At 38.7% G+C, this 17,068-nt stretch overlaps 1 protein-coding gene across 1 annotated transcript in view; it reads left to right on the top strand.

Annotated features, from left to right (window-relative positions):
• Positions 1–6,811: 6,811 nt before the first annotated feature.
• Positions 6,812–17,068, top strand: part of LOC149947957 (uncharacterized) — a 534,917-nt gene continuing 524,660 nt past the window's right edge. The window contains exons 1-2 of the mRNA XM_090170996.1: positions 6,812–7,002; positions 7,232–8,020. Of these exons, the coding sequence (XP_090027122.1) occupies positions 6,942–7,002; positions 7,232–8,020 (850 nt within the window). The 5' untranslated portion in view covers positions 6,812–6,941. The remainder of the gene's footprint in view (positions 7,003–7,231; positions 8,021–17,068) is intronic.

Genomic DNA, 17,068 nt, shown 5'->3' with positions numbered 1-17,068 from the left:
TCAATAGCACGCATTAATACTGAGAATAGGAAAATCACGGATAATTTTAGTTCAATGTGGACGTAGTTTGGTAGAGAAGCTTGAGCGTTTACGTTAAATTTTGACAAAATGGCGCCGTTGTTGTCGGTTAAATGATGATAAGTTTAAGACCTTTTATTTTTTAAATTGGTTCTTTAAAAGTTTAAGTAATGGTAATTAGCCACTGTGTTAAGTAAAAATAACCAGTAAGCCGCGTATGGCGGAGGTTTTTAATTCCGTGAACCATTTCATTTCTAAACTTAAAAAAAATAATTAACTAAGCCTAACCTAACTTTAACGCTCGTACTGTTGCCTAAGTCTCGACTAAGCCACTTTATAGTGATAGTTGAACAGAATTCTTAAGGCGCTTCAAAGCGGCTGGCGTACCTCAGTAAGCCTTCCAATTTAGGCCACGCCTACCGTGTGAAAATATCAGGAACAGTGTTTCCCCTTAGATTCTCGGTCCATGCAATAATATTTATATTTATAATTAGGGAGAATGAATTAATACCGTCGGAAGAAGTGAGTTTTAGCTATAGGAGCAACAAACACAAGGATAACGCAGCTATATAACCTTTAAACACGCTAACGCAGTGTTGCGTACAAATTTCATTGGACGAACCTTTAAGCTGAAAGTTTTACGGAAAGGGGGAAGACAATTTCCGAATTTCCCCCTTCTGACGGCAGCAGGTGCTAAAGCGTCTAACCAATGAAAACTGTACACCAAAAAATGCATAACGTTTGGTGGGTGGCGTTCTCCTTGTGTGGGGTGCTGTGTTTGTTGCTCCTAGGTTTTAGGGAGCCAAAGCGATACCGGTTTTAATAATCTTTTGAGGGAGATTGTATACTTTCTTGAGAATACTAAAGCTTAAAAACCAAGTTAGTTTCGATAGAAAGATATATGTTTTTCACAAAGATATGAGGCCATGAAAAACAAATTGGTCAAACATTCCTAAACTTAGGTAGATTCAGAGATTTTACGCGAAACCAAGTTTTCGTCATAATAATTGATTTCATAACGCCGAACATTTAAAGTAAAAGCTAAAACATTTGTTTTCTTAATCAATTTAAGTTGAGCTGTCTCTAAATTTTGGTAGATTTAGAAAACATTTATGTTTTTGAGTACCAAGTGGTCACTATAAAGGGAAATTAGTGAATATTCTTACTAGATGGTACTCGCGCGTAAACACTTAAATAATTTTCGGTAATTTTACCGTAAAAAGCCTTGAATAAAACTATTTCAGGAAAGCCAGTTGGTATATTCAACATTATTCGCTAATGGACTGGTCTACGCGCCCATGGAGTCCGAGGGTCTGTTAGTGTCCGGCTCTAACGAGCAAAGTGGGGTGGTCAACGTTACTCCCTCTCGCCGCTTTCCACGCAAAAAAATGAGGAGAGTCTTTTCGGCGCGCTGTACCATCGCTGAAGCGGAGGAAGTATTCAAAGTTTTTGCGTGTATGGGTGTGGAGAACTTTATTGATTTGGGAGTCCCACAAAATGGGCGAGCGGGCAGCCTATCCTTCTCATAATCCAATTATACAAAGGTCAGGAGAGATATTGAAGCCCGGAAGAAAGATTAAAATGGAGCTTTCGTTGCGTTTGGCAGATTCGCTCTTAGATTAAATTTAGAACGTTCTTCTTCCACTCCGCGACATACTTTCAAATCACCGCTCGGAGATGGACCAGTTGCCAATTTGACGAAAAAAAATATTTATAAAATATTACCGAAGGTAATCGCTTTATTATACGAATGAGCCGAGAAATTGGACCGTCTTCGTCCGTACTTAGCCCTTAAAAAACCTCCGGAATATATTGAATATCACGTCCAATTCCATAAATTTTAGCTTGTATATTTTATTCCCGCTTTTATCGTAAGCTTTACGCGGTTGGAACGAGAGCGTGTGGTTAGAAAAAAGGGAAAATGTTTTTGGAACTTCCACTATGTTTCGAGGTCAAGTAGAAAGTCATAAATATCTAAGATCTCGACGGTATACGCCGCGATAAAATACTGGCGGAATTTCTAGATTGTCTTTGGCGCGGTACTGTTACGGAACACGCGTGTTTTGACTCGGCAATAAGAAACTTTTCCTTCCTTTTGTGGAAATAGCGAGCGGCGCGTAAATAAAGCTAATAAAAATCCTCGAGGTACGGAAAGCACCTTAATAGTTAAATGAGGCTGGATCCGCGCGACCTTGCCTGGGAATCGTTTCTTCCGCGATCACGTTGTCGTTAAACGTTCTCTTCTATAGTCGAGGTAGCGCTTTGTTTATTAATAACTTGGCGCGGTTATTAAAGTTATCAGGAAATTACAAGCGGCGGCAAATAACAAGCGGTATTCGTGAAAGGCTTCATTAAAATTGGACTGAAACTTCATTTGAAATGATTATTTTTACGCCTAAAGCCCCGTTTTTAATTACGATATTTTTCAGGGTTTTCGCTTTTGCTTTTTTGGCGCGCTTTTATTTCAAAAGAAGCCTATATCAAATCCATTTAGATATCTGCTTCTCGTGACAAAAAAAGCCGATAGAGAAGCTTCTCGCGGTTGCTTTTGACGCAAACGTGATTGAAAACGGCGCTTAAAACACGAAAACGTTTCCTTACATTCTAACGTTTAATTATTTATTTCGAACAACTTGCGTTTCTAGGATTTAACGAAACTCGTATCCGTTTTTCGAAATAGAACGAAACTGAACGACCAGTTGAAATTTCATTAATAATAATAAAAAACTGTTCTTAACTTTTAGCAACGTTACCTTAGAAGCGGACGATTTCTTTCGCGTCGTACGCGTGACAGAATGGGGGATACCTTATTGTCATCCCACTTGTTAGAAATATCGAAACGATATTCTTCCTTTTGGAGGAAAACAAGCTCGGCGACATTACGTTCGAAGTCGCCTTCGGAAAGAAGAGACTGACTTACCGCTAGTTGATCTTCTAATAAGGCTTGATTGGCTCCTCCACCCCCGGACACCGGTTTCGGCTTGGGTCCGGCTCTCGCGTAGGATTTCGGGGGACCCGAAGCGCCTGCACTGTAGTTCATGACCTATGACACGGAATAAATCCCGCCACATGACTTTTCATCCAACTCCTTCAAGTAACTCCACTCTGTCCAATGCCACTCGCTCTCCCAGCCTCGGATCGCCAGCTCTCTCATCCCCCGGAAAAAGCTCATACTACGTTGCCACGGTAACCCTCCAATCCTCCTACGTTGTCCCCCGTTTCTACTATATTCCGGCAGCTCCGGCGTATAGGTCTTCGAGAGGCAGCGTCGCCCCCAAGACGCTCTTTTTTCCGCGTCATCGGAGCTACGATGTCTCGTAAGGACCTTGCTAAATAAAGCACTCGCGCGCCTGATTTCCTCGAATGACGACAGATTGAAAACACGCTTTACAGCCTTGAAAACGATTTATAAAGGAGATGGTTTTTATCACGGTCCAATTAGAAATCATACGCGCGTTATTTATGGGATGTTTACTTATATTAAACCAATAAATTTAAAGCGTTTTAGTCCCAAAATGTTACGAAAATAAAGATGTCTTGTTATTTTAAAGGTTGGCATTTCGTTCGACGGCATGTTTTACATTTAGCACTTTTGAAAACTCGTCTTCCAAAAAGTTTATCGGGCCAATTTCCATATATTGAACATGAAACAAAAATGACGTTTGCAGTGGGGCTCGTTTAGGGGGTTAAAAATCTGAACAGTCAAAGATACGCCCAAGAAGGGGGGTTCGACACGGAAACGCTGCCCTGTTCTACGCCACTTTTATATTTAAGGCGACTTTTAGTTGTTGAGGTTAACGGTAATAGTAAGTGTAGGGAGCTGTTGGCTCGCGTGGCATGGAGGGCTGGCCGCCACCCACCTACGCAATGTAACCCGGCCACCGCCACCAAAATTTATGACAAAATTAATGTTGCTTGATGACTTAGGCCTAAGGTGGTGCCTTGGGTATTAGCTTAGCTGATAAAAAAATTAAAAATTAAAATAAAAAAACTGAATATTTTTTTCCATCATAATTTTATCACAAAGCTATCTTTAATTCCTTCGTGGCTATTTCATCAAATCCGGTAATCTAACACTTGCCCGCGAACCTTGAAATGGTGATAAACAAGAGCTTCGGCTCTGAAAGTAGCAACGTATCTCAAATGGAATGCATATTTGCGCGTGTGGGCTGAAACATCCCAATCTGGTAGGAAAAGTGCCGTTCCTTTCCGTCGGGACGCGAGGCGTCAGACTGTCTTATCACGTGCCTGTCGAAGTCGCGTCCCCTGACTACTAAAGGGAAGACGCGTATTCATCCAACGGAGAAATGAAATTAACCCCTTTGTTTTCCCTTCTTTTTCGTTTCTTCGCCGCTCAATGTCCAAGAAGCCAAACCCACTCTCTCCCTCTCTAACAATCCTTCAAAAATTTAATTACCGAGAAATCGTGCTTCTGGTCAAACAAATTCGTAGCAATGGCACTAACACACCAAAACGGAGGAGAGCGAGACACTCCACCTGATAAACGCGCTTGAAATAAAACAAAAGTGTGGAACAAAAATAATTTAAAAAAGAATCGAGACGTTCTCGAAGGGATCGAGACGAAATTATTCAAGTTGAATGCCCAGTGGTTCCGTGGAAATTCTATTAATTGTCTTCGTCTTCCGAAGGTACTGTTGCTGGTGAAGCGAGCGGGAAAAAGATGACGTTTTAAGGTTTCATTTGAGTAATGCAACGCTTTTCAAATTGAGGTTAAACGCGAAGGCCCTCTTTTGTCTCGAAAATCTTAGGCGTATAATATTAGGCAGTAAATAACGCCGTAACATTTCAGGATTCTCAGCGTCGATCCGAAGAAAAGAGTTCTATATTTAGATGATAATTCATTTCTGGCTTTCGCTAATTGCCCTTGACCACTGCCACGCCGAGGGAATTACAGACCCCACTCAAAATTAAAATTATTTCGTTAAAAGGAAGTTTCGCCATACTCTCGTGGGGACGCGGAAACCCGCTCCATTTAAAGGCCTAGGATTTCTTCTGCCAGTTTTCCCTTAAAGTTTTCTTCCCGCCACGCAAATATCCTGGTGGTAGGCCAACCGCGGAACACGTTGGCCTACCACCAGGATATTTGCGCGGCGGGAAGAAAACTTTAAGGGAAAACTAGCAGAAGAAATCCTGGGGCTTTAAGAGCTTCCTCCAGTCCGCAATATGTTCCGCTTACCAATAGAGAGTTCCAGCCTTTTCTATAGGCGTTTACTCGAAGGTCTACCAATCTCCTGAACGTTGCAGACGTTCGCGTAAACGCCTAGAAATGGGCATTCTGAAACTCTCTATTGATGAAATTCGAGAAATTAAATCGAAGAAAATATAAATAACGAATAGAAAGTGTGCCTTACACGTCGCGGATAAATTTATCAATTGGTTGTTACGACTTCCTGATACTACGACCGTCCTAATAGGATAACCTGAGAAAACAGTCTGATGTGTAAATTAGGAATGAAATTTCCGGCTGAACTAAACGATACTTTCTTTTCGTTAAGCAGTTTTTCAAAATTATTCTATTCTTTTATTTATTTATATTTTTTTTTGTTTTTATATTTCTAACTATAATAATCAGCTAGACTAATACCCAAGGCACCACCTTAGGCTTAAGTCATCAAGCGACTTTTGAAGCCATTAATTCAGGTGACCGGGTTACAATGCGTAGGAGGGTGGTGGCAAGCCCTGCATGCCACGAGATCGAGCCAACAGCTCCCTACACTAACTATTACCGTTAACCTCAACAAGTTTTTATGGAAGGGGTACCCGAAGAGCTCGGGGGAAAACGACTTAAACCAGTGGGGAGAGAACTTGCAAACTCAACGCGGAAGGAGTGGTTGCGAGTTTTCACCCAGTGCCACAAGCTGGGATCGAACCCGGCTCCTCTTGCTGCGAGGCGAAAGTGCTAGCCACTCCGCCTACCCACTTCTCTTGCACCCACGCGCACTTTTATAAATTTTATTAATGTTAGGCTAAATACTATTTAGTAAATAGTTCAATCATGTACGGCCACGAAGGTATATCTTGTGAACGAAATAAGATTTCAGTTTGTTTAAGAACTGGATGTTTTCAACCGTTTTGTTTTACATTTCTTACATTTTGAGCGAGTGTGGTTTCCTATCTTTCTTCTAAATAAATAAGACTTACGTCATAACTTATTAACAAAAGGTAGTAGTCCTATCTTATCTCGAGACTGAAAATAGTACGACTTTCTTTTCCATATTTCTATTTTCCTGGATTTAACTGACCCGTTCGAATTATTATAAAAACGAATGTTGTTAAATACAGAATACCTTAACAACACTACCAAGTTAGTCTCGAGTTCTTTACTCTGGGCGATATATAGCCAACTCCATTTCGCGCGTCCTTTTTTATTGATGAGTAATGGTATATTTGGGTACAATGGAGAGCTGTCATTTTCCTCCACAAAGACGACATTCCTCACTTTCCATACTAAATTAGATGATTTAGAGAGGGTTCGAAGTTTTCATCTCAAAATATCCTCAAACGATGTTTGTTTTTTTTTTAACTCGCAACGTCAATACTTTCATTAAAAAATAGAGCAATACGAGTGTAGGCGGTCTACAAATGTAGACCAGGGGGGCATCTACAAAGGGGTGATTTTCGATGAAACAATCGCCAATTACGTTCATTGACTCAGTGACGTAAAAAACGTCGAAGTTCAACCTTTATATTGGCTAAAAATGTGAAATTAAAAACATTTATAAAAAAGTAACAAAATAATGTTCTGAGAATAAAAATATAAAATGCAAGTGAACTAGAAGCGGTTCTGCATTTGTAAATACCTGGACGTCGTTGAGAGATTGATATTTCTCGGATTTAAAATTAGTTGGTTAAGTCAGAGCGGATTAATTTGCGTCTTATCGTTGTCGTCGTGTAAGGAAATTATGGTTTTGTCAAGTAACCTTGATTTGCAGCAGTACCACGAGACGTTTGCGCACTACGCCAGTAGGTTAATAATTTAATTTTAAGTTAATTTAATTTAACAATTATCATAACTAGTAAAGTTATTTAGTTCAAATTAATAAAATGTGCAATGAAAACTGTACCACTATTTTTAATTAATTTAAAATAATTCCATTTTATTCCTGAAATGACGAAGTTTTCTATTATCTGGGAATCCCTGTAGTCCAAGATTGATATTTAAAATTACTTACGGTGTATGAATTTTCCGTAGGTGACCAATCGAATTCCTTCGAAGACAGGCGGCACTTTGATGTGGCAGCTACGTGTATGCGACAAAATTCTGTCGAACAGCGTTTAAACTTTTCGAAAGACAGACGGGCAATCACCAAGAGGAATGAAGTCCTATCAACAGACCCGTGTCAATCTGGTATAAACAGGTTCCGCAGAAGGCCGGACGTATGGGAGTCCAAACCTGACTCCAACGGACTACGAGCAGGCCCACTAGTAACGCGGTCTTCTTTGATGTCACCATCGGGGTTGTTGTTTTCACCCGAACTTTCTTCGCCTTCCGCGGTAGCTCTCTTTCGACCTTGGTTGGCGTCAGACCTAAGTTACCCATCCCAGTCGTCTCCTTCGGAGTATTTGTCTTCGAGTAGCCTTCCTTCGCCTTTGACAGGGTTGAGTTCCTTGCTGGCGTCTGGTCTCCCGGCACCGTCTCTCGCGTTCTTAGATTCTTTGTTGTCATCTGGACTTCCATCGCCCTTAATTCTTCCGCAATATCCGACGCCGCAAAACATAGATCTGGGGCTTCTCATTTCTTCTCCGCTATCCAGCGACAAGAGCGTTGCCGATCAAAAGGAGTCGTCGATACCTTTGGTTTCAGATTATCAGCAGACGTGCCTCAGGGCCACCGATTGTCTTTGGCCGAGCGCTGACCTTGTCAGGAACAAAATTAGACCACCGCCTCGAAACGGGGATGTTCGAGTTCCGTTCATGACGGAGGATTATCCGTGGGGCCGATTTGAACAACTCGAAGAGATTAAACATCTTATCAAAGCTGGTACGCTTCAAAAATATGAACTCAAATGTTATTGAAATACTGTTTTAAAGTGTTTTCGCAATTGGTCTTTTATTTAACAGGTATGGTGAACAGCGGTAAGATGGGACTAAGCAATCCTTCAATAGAGAAATGTGGTTTTTGTCGTCTCCGGCGAGAGACTTCCGAATTTGCCGAGACTCATCAGCTGAGGAATCCGATAACTGGGGACGTTACTTGCCCCGTTCTGGCCAGTCATGTCTGTCACTTTTGCGGAGCTACGAGGGAAAAGGCGCATACTCCAAGCTACTGTCCTCGAAACCCCGAGAGGATTCACATGGCCACGCTGGAGGATACACGGAGAAATTCGACTGCACTTGAAAGAACGGTTTAAGTTTTAAATCGACATCTTTGTCTTACCACTCAAATTTTACGAGAGAAGCTGATCCCTCAACGAAGTACCTGGTTCTTAAAACTTCGTTACTTCTTAACGGAGATTACTGTACGACCACCCACTAGCTTTTTATTATTATATTTTATGTACGGCATCCGTAAGTTTCTTAAACTTATTCCTAAAACGTACAATTTCGTGTTATTTTTTATCCATTTTTTTTAATTTGCTGTATTTTTGCGAATTTTTACATTGAAAATTACGAATCACGCTTATGTTCTTTAAGAAAAATAAAAACACGAAAAATTATTGCTGTTATTGGACTTTTTTCGTTACTAATTTAGAAATAACTTAAACAACCGTATACAACGCAACTATACGCTTTGACAAATTGGTAATCTGTAATAATAGAGGTTAAGGAAAGTGTTCTAGAAGTAGACGTTCTATAGGAAATAAAAATCACTGCGATAAGAATGTTAAAACATTTTGCTGACTACAAAAGGTACCTAATATGAGTATTGTCTCACGCAAAAGTTTATTTTCGTGTGTCCTGAGTTTCCGTGAAGTCGGTCTCTCCTTGTAATATAACCGCCGAATTATGAAAGGCTTAAACGCATTTCAATTTAACCCAGTTTTTACGCTTCTAAACACTCGTGCTGTTACTTAAACAACAAGTTACCACAACTTAAAATTACAGTTTTTCAGCTCAACCAATTAAGATTCAGTTCTTCAATACACACAATCCTCCTAATGTGATAAGTTTGTTTGAGCTATTCACAGCCACCAGCATCGCCGGTATCACAACCAATATATATCCACGGTTACACATAATTGTATTTACACTTATTTGTTACTTCTAGTCGTACTTTGAAAGCATCGAAGATTCCTTCGATCAGTGTCACTCTTATTTTTTACTTCTGATCACACTTATTTGTTAAATTAATTTTTAGACAAACCGAATTTTTTTAAGTTACCTGGTTTTGGAATTAAGGTAGCCATGTTTTTGTAGGTAGATGACGCCTGTATCATTTAGTACGAAATTCAAATATCACAATAGTGCGTAAGCGGGTTATTAGGTCCCGCGAATTGGCCAGAAATCTCACTTAAATTTAAAATTTCCTAATGAAACCGAAAACGTAGTTCAGAAAAGATCAGTGCTAACTAAAAATATAATTTTCAACCAAGTCGGTCGTAATTTAAAAAAGTAAGGAGATTTAAAGTAGAAAATCGCGAAAAACCACTTAAAGGGGAACGGTCAAGCTTTAACCAATTAGATAGCCGCATCAAAAAATATTGAGTGGTTAGTTTTTAATAAAATAAAGAAATTTCGGGAAATCGACAAGCGCGCGTCCGCCGCGACACCTGGTGAGAAGTCGGTGAGACAGAAAAACAATGTAAAAGCGCGCGCTGCTGAAGACGCGAAAAATTTGTTTTGCACGCGCGGCGCGTTTCAGTTATAAGAGACCTAAGCCTAAATTGCGCGATTTTAAAAGTTGGGATAGTTCGCAAATCGCTCATACGGGGTTAGGGGCGCTGGCGGCAGCCCCTAAGATGGCGGCGAAAATTCCAACCCAAACACCTGGCATTACTTTTCGTTTCAACTTTTTGGGCCAAAAGCTATTTTTTCAATATAAAAAAGGTATGTCTTAGTATATTGAACGTCTTGTTAATCTTTTGATACGGAAAATAGGCCATATTTGGAAAAGCTTGGCCGTTCTCCTTTAATGGAAAAATGATTAACTCCTTGGGCTAAGAAAGAAATGATATTGGGATATCGAGGCCGGTAAATGTAACGTCGAACTAGATATCGTTGAAATTTGTAACACCCTAACTGTACGACACTGCGGCATCAGCCGACACTGTACGTGAAGAGGACTAGGGTCATATTTTGATCATACTAAGAGACCAAAATACATGGTGATTTATTATGTCTTCTCCAACTTTTAGAGCTCAGATCGAAGACTTACTATTACTATGGAGAATGGAGAACATGAAACCGGAAATCTGATCTTTCACTCGACACTGGTGACTTGGAGACCGGAAATCAGGTGTACAAGGGGAAACTTGTGACTTAGCGACCGGAAATCATATCAAATTCAAAATTGCCCCCTCCCCCCAAATTTTTTTCCAGGGCCCACCCAAAAAGTAGGTCGTCATTAGAGTACGTTATCTTCAATTCTGGCAAAAGTGTGTATACACTACTACAAGCATACTTTGGTATACCTGCACGATCAAAAAATGCTAAATCTATTGTAGGTTTATATGTACACCAGAAAGCTGAATAAAAAAGAAACAGCTGTCGAAAACATTATTGTTTAACGTTCCGGGTTTCTTATATTTCCGCATGATTCCGTCTTCAACTTCGCGGGAAAAAACGGTTTACGGTCGGCAACCCTGATTTTAACTTGCTCTCGATAGCGCTTTGTGTCGCTTCGCACCTTCTTCCATGGATAGGGGCAAAGATAATTTAAACTCGTACCCTAGATTCGAATACTGAGAGCTTTCCCATTGACGGTTTTGTTACGAAGCGTTTACCCTTTTCCGGCACGTGACCTCAGAAAAATCGGGCTCCATCGGCTGCGGTAAGGCGCAAACCATGGAGCGAATTTTTTCTGAGTTCCAGCGGGAAGTGGGTAAACGCTATCGGCAACGCCTGAGAGAGTGATTTCGAATCTAGGGTACGAGTTTAAATTATCTCTGATAAGGGATAAAAGTTTTCGGTTTTTCATATTAATTATATTAATTTGGAGGATAAGCCTTCAAGGTAAGAATAAAACTTAACCCTTTATACTAAGTAGAATAACGTTGCTACCGGCGTTAACGGTTAGGCCTACCACAGCCTATCGTAGAATATTTTTTAGAATTGAAAGCTCGTTGAGGTATTTTAAATCTTGGGAATAAGTTCTGTATTATTTGTTATTCGGCGGAGCTACATGGCAATGCACACTGCAGGTTGTAACAGAACTCCAATAAAACAATTCCCCAACAAACAACAAGCAGATATATCTGCGACGGTCTGAAAGTACATCGAATTCTAGTTAATTTAAAAAATATTTAGTGAAGTAGTGAACGCGAAGGAAAAAATTGCACTTACGTCGTTAGTGAAAACATTACATTGGTCGTAATTAAGTTTTCGAAAAAAATATCATGTTTATTCATAACATATAAAATCCTATATTTTTGATATTTCGCCCATTTCAAATCCCGCCTCTCAGTAAAATTATAAGTTTTTCAAAGAACGGAGCGGTTTCTCACTGAACGCAGCATAGATTTGGCCATAGGTACGATGTCGCAAAAATATATCTTATAGGAAGTCCGACTGTCAGCTGTGACTAAAGTAAAGGTGGAAAACGATGGGTTTTTTTTACCGACAACTCGCGACCGACCATTTCTGACTTTTGTGATAAAATGGTTAAATTGTTTCAAAAATAGTCCTATAAAGTCCTATATTTTTAGAAATATATTATTTTTTCAATAAAAAACAATTTGAGTGGGGGCCCTGATCGTATATCAAAATAAATAATCACTGACTCTATTTTAATATATTCATTCATGGTGTTACTAAATTCTGAACCATTTAGTTTAGTCCAAATACACATTTGGGATTCGCGTAACTCGCTTCATGAAATAATCTTATTATCTACTAAAATTCCAGGTAATCCTTCGCATTTCTAGACAAAATAATTTAATATGACACTGTACGGTGACGGTGACACTAGTTTTTTCGAAAAAGGAAAAAATCCTAACCCGAACAAATTTATTAATTAGGAAGTCATGGATAAGTTCGTAGTTCTAAAACCGAAAGTTGAATCGTTTAACCCTATTAATAATCAGAATGAGAATGATGAGGTGGGTTCTGTTGGGGAAATTGGTAACGGTGAAATATTCGAGGATGGTAATGATTGTGTTATCGAAACGGACACCAGTGTTTCGGGACAGTGCAAGGCAGCGAGTGAATTGAAAGATTTAAGTAAATCTCCATATGAGGATCCTCGAAAACCAATTCTATTTCTGTGAATTCGGCAAGCGAAAAAGATCTTTCAACGGTTCCTGGTATAAAAATTTTAAATGGTTGGAATATTTCAAAAGCCAAGATGCAGCATTTTGTTTAGCGTGCAGGCATTTTAAAACTAATTTCGGTAAACAGGAGGAAACATTTCAGTCAATTGGAAAGAGAAACTGGAAACGAGCCATAGAAAAATTCAAAGAGCGCGAAACTGCACAGGCGCATTTGATTGGAGAGATGGACAGGATTCCAGGAAACTCTTAAGTCGGGATCGGTAGTCACACAAACGGTTACCGCAATTTGCAGCAAATATTGAAGAACCGTTCGTACCTTCGAAGAGTCATTGAAATAATACTTTTAACTGCTAGACAAGGAATAGACCAACGTGGACACGATGTATCTCTTGACTCTCTGACGGTAATAGTTAGTGTAGGGAGCTGTTGGCTCGCGTGGCTTGCAGGGCTTTCCACCACCCTCCTACGCATTGTAACCCGGCCACCTGAATTAAAGGCTTTAAAAGTCGCTCGATGACTTAGGCCTAGGGTGGTGCCTTGGGTATTAGCCTAGCTGATTATTATTATAGAGGAAATTTTCTGGAAATTCTTAAAACGTTTTCAAAGTTTGATGGTCTGTTTGGCGAGACACTCTTAGACTACATCCCAGGGAACGCTTCATATTTGTCGCTATCTAGTCAAAATGACTTAATTGAAGTTTCTGCTAGTATTATATCTGACAAAATTGTTTGCCGAAATTAAAGAAGCTCAATTGTATTCAATTATGTGTGATGACACACGGGATATTAGTAAACTCGAACAAATGAGCTTCTGCGTTCGTTATTTTTCTTATGGTAAAATTGTCGAACGATTTCTGCGCTTTCAAGAAGTCCAAGACTTATCAGCGGCTGGATTAAAAAATCCATTTGTGATAGAACATCAAAGTACGGCTGTGATTCCGCCATTTGCGTGGGCAAAGGATACGTTGGTGCTAGCGTCATGAGCGGTAATTGTAAAGGGGTACAAACGCAATTTAAAGAAGACCACCCAATGGCGATTTACGTCCATTGTTACGCGCATCGACTCAACTTGGTTTTAGTTGACACATTCAAGAAGCCAAGGATTTTTTTGATCTTTTAAACAGCGTACATTCTTATTTCTCAATTTCAATCATAGCACATAGGAAATTTCGAGAAATCCAGCAAGAATTACAATTAGGCTGTACTGAACTTCAAGCTCTTAGAAATACACGCTGGGCATGCCAAATTAGGCCGATTAAGGCAGTTAAGAAAACGTACCTGGCTTTGTTGCAGTATTTGGAGGATCCAAAGGATGACTCCGAGCGATGTAAGGCTTTCGGATTATACACTTTTCTTCGAAAGTTTTCCACTATAATTACTTTTTGAGAAAATACTCTTTATCACTGAACTTTTAAATAGTCAACTTCAATCAAACAATCTTGACCTATCCCAAGCTATTATGGCGGTGCAAGCAGTGATAGATACTCTAAGAGGATTTCGAAATGAGGATGCGTATAAAAATCTTCTTCACGAAGCGAAAAAGCTAGCGGGGGATCTCGATATCGAGGTGGATTTCGAATCGGAGATAGTTCCTGTGGCAACAGCAAGTAAAAAACTTTACCCAAGTCGATGAGTAGTTTTGTGATAACGGATCTAACTGGACAACGGACGGATGAATCAAACCAAACTTTAAGAATTGGAATCTACTACGCTTCATTGGATAGAATAATAAATGAAATGGAACGGAGATTTATTGGTGGACAAAACGCCGAAGTTTTGGAAGGAATAAGCGCGATGACGCCTCCTCTTTTGGGCCAAGACTCGGAAAGATTTTTGTCTTACGAAAGACTCCGCGGATTCTGTGCACATTACAATATGTAAGTTTCTGAGGCTGAGATATTAGTTGCCAAGAACTATTTGAGAAAAATAGAAGAAAATGCTCTACCAGGTTCTATATTAGATCTTCCGAACACGCTACCGAAAAATCTTTTTCCCGATCTTTGTAGAATGTTACAAATTTCTCTATCACTTCCTGTTGTCTGTGAACACTCATTTTCACTTTTAAACGGGTTAAAAGTCACTTAAGAAACACTATGAGAGTTCGACTTTCATCTTTAGCTCTCATAGCAATCGAAAAAGAGGAATCTTGTAATATTTGCATCGACTGCGTAATTGACGAATTCGCATCCGAGCACTCTAGACGGGTTAAATTCCTCCACTCACAAATTTCTCACTCTCATTAAATATGTTTACAAATAAAACAATTATATTGACGATGGATGAAGTGCAAACATCTAAATATAATTTAAACTAATTGATATACAAAATGTATATTTTAATAAAAAAATTAAATTGTTTTTCATTTAAATGTAAATCATTTCACATAAAAATCGTAAGTAGTTGAAGAAGTTTATCACCACCTGTCACCGCATATAATTATTTAAGGAATAAAGGAGTTATATATTATAACTACGTTGGCCCAGAATGGCCCCCCAAAATTGAAACCCTGGCGACGCCACTGTTATTAGGTCCCCATTACATTCATCTAGCCTCGTCTTGGGCTCCCGTACCTTTTGCCTAGTTCCAGGCCACTAGACCTAAGCCTACGGGGCAAAGCCTCCACTGAACTTAACCTTTTAATGTGTTTAAAACTTGACGTAGTTAAGTGATCAAATAAACTAACTTCAATAATATTATTTTTCTTAAAGGCACTTTCAAGGGAGAGCGGTGGGGGGGGGGGGGTTAAGTCCATTTAAAATACGCCATTCGGTCGCCGTTCATCGCATTTACAAAGTTACACTCTGATAACGTTTCAGTGACGTTTTTGAATCGACTTCCGAAACCTCACACCTACCTTGAAAGTCCCTTTAAGTCTAAACTATCCATATAAAACGTTTTATCGTAAAGTTTTAAGAGTTTTAAAATAAAAATTTAAAGCGTAAAATCAAAAATAGATGGAGGCAGCGGCTTGGTGTAGGTTATTTTTTATAGCATTGCGATAAGGATACTGATAAACTGAGAGGATATTTTCCGTTCAGAAATCGTGTTGCGAGCGTTCCAAGGGAGTCGTGCTCGAGATTCGATAATTCTGTCACAGTTTACAGTGCACTACAATAATTTAAAGCCGGTATCCAATTTCGTTAACATATATTTTATATAACACAAAAATTTTTTTTATCCAAGATCAAAACACCTTTTGTATAATACTAAAACAATTTTTATCCCACTCTAAAACAGCTTTTATACATCATTATAACATAATTTATCCAACTCTAAAAGAGGTTTTATCCAACACTAAAAGAGGTTTTATCCAACACTAAAAGAGGTTTTATCCAACACTAAAAGAGGTTTTATCCAACACTAAAAGAGGTTTTATCCAACAATAAAAGAGGTTTTATCCAACGTTAAAAGAGGCTTTATCCAAAACTAAAAGAGGTTTTATCCAACACTAAAAGAGGTTTTATCCAACACTAAAAGAGGTTTTATCTAACACTAAAAGCGGTTTTATCCAAAATTAAAAGAGGTTTTATCCAACAGTAAAAGAGGTTTTATCCAACGTTAAAAGAGGTTTTATTCAACACTAAAAGAGGTTTTATCCAACACTAAAAGAGGTTTTATCCATTACTAAAGAGGTATTATGCAACTATAAAAGGTTTTATCCAACGTTAAAAAAGGTTTTATCCAACGTTAAAAGATGTTTTATCCAACATTAAAAGAGGCTTTATCCAACACTAAAAGAGGTTTTATCCAACGTTAAAAGAGGCTTTATCCAACGTTAAAAGAGGCTTTATCCAACACTAAAAGAGGTTTTATCCAACGTTAAAAGAGGCTTTATCCAACACTAAAAGAGGTTTTATCCAACGTTAAAAGAGGATTTATCCAACACTAAAAGAGGTTTTATCCAACGTTAAAAGAGGCTTTATCCAACACTAAAAGAGGTTTTATCCAACGTTAAAAGATGTTTTATCCAACGTTAAAAGAGGCTTTATCCAACACTAAAAGAGGTTTTATCCAACGTTAAAAGAGGCTTTATCCAACGTTAAAAGAGGCTTTATCCAACACTAAAAGAGGTTTTATCCAACGTTAAAAGAGGTTTTATCCAAAGTTAAACGTTTAACAATTGTGCGGCTTCGCGACTGGAGGAAGTATATAGTACAAAAAATAGGTGAAATGGTAACCAATCAGGTACCTCAGAGCCGCGTGAAACCACCATATCTCACTTGTACAAAGCTAAACACACTGTACTGAGCGTTTATTTAAATAACATAACAATTTTAACAGACATTTCTAAAATACAATTTTAATGATTTTTATTATTTCAATTGCAATGTTTCAAACCGATACGTTTGATTGATTTCCATATTTTTATATTTTTGTACAATTTATAATACCCTCTAGAGACGAAACCGAATAAATCGTCTTAAACAAATTTTATTTTATTTTAACCGTAAAATTTATTGGCTTAAAGGAAATATAACCTTGAAAATCCAACGTTTTTAAAGATAACTTCCGCTACAATCCACTATGCCGTGCCTGAAATGCATCAAGGGGTAGCAGAAAAATTGGAACGATAGGAATACTGGAGGCTATATTCCCTTTAAACTAACAAGACCGAAAAAAAATGATATTATGATACAATTCTAACTGAAATAGATGATTAAA

The sequence above is a fragment of the Leiobunum rupestre genome, chromosome 4, assembly GCF_980474605.1.
Source record: "Leiobunum rupestre chromosome 4, qqLeiRupe1.1.hap1, whole genome shotgun sequence".
Lineage (NCBI taxonomy): Eukaryota > Metazoa > Arthropoda > Arachnida > Opiliones > Sclerosomatidae > Leiobunum > Leiobunum rupestre.
The sequence above is the reverse complement of the archived record's forward strand: the minus strand, read 5'-3'. Positions and strand labels throughout refer to the sequence as shown.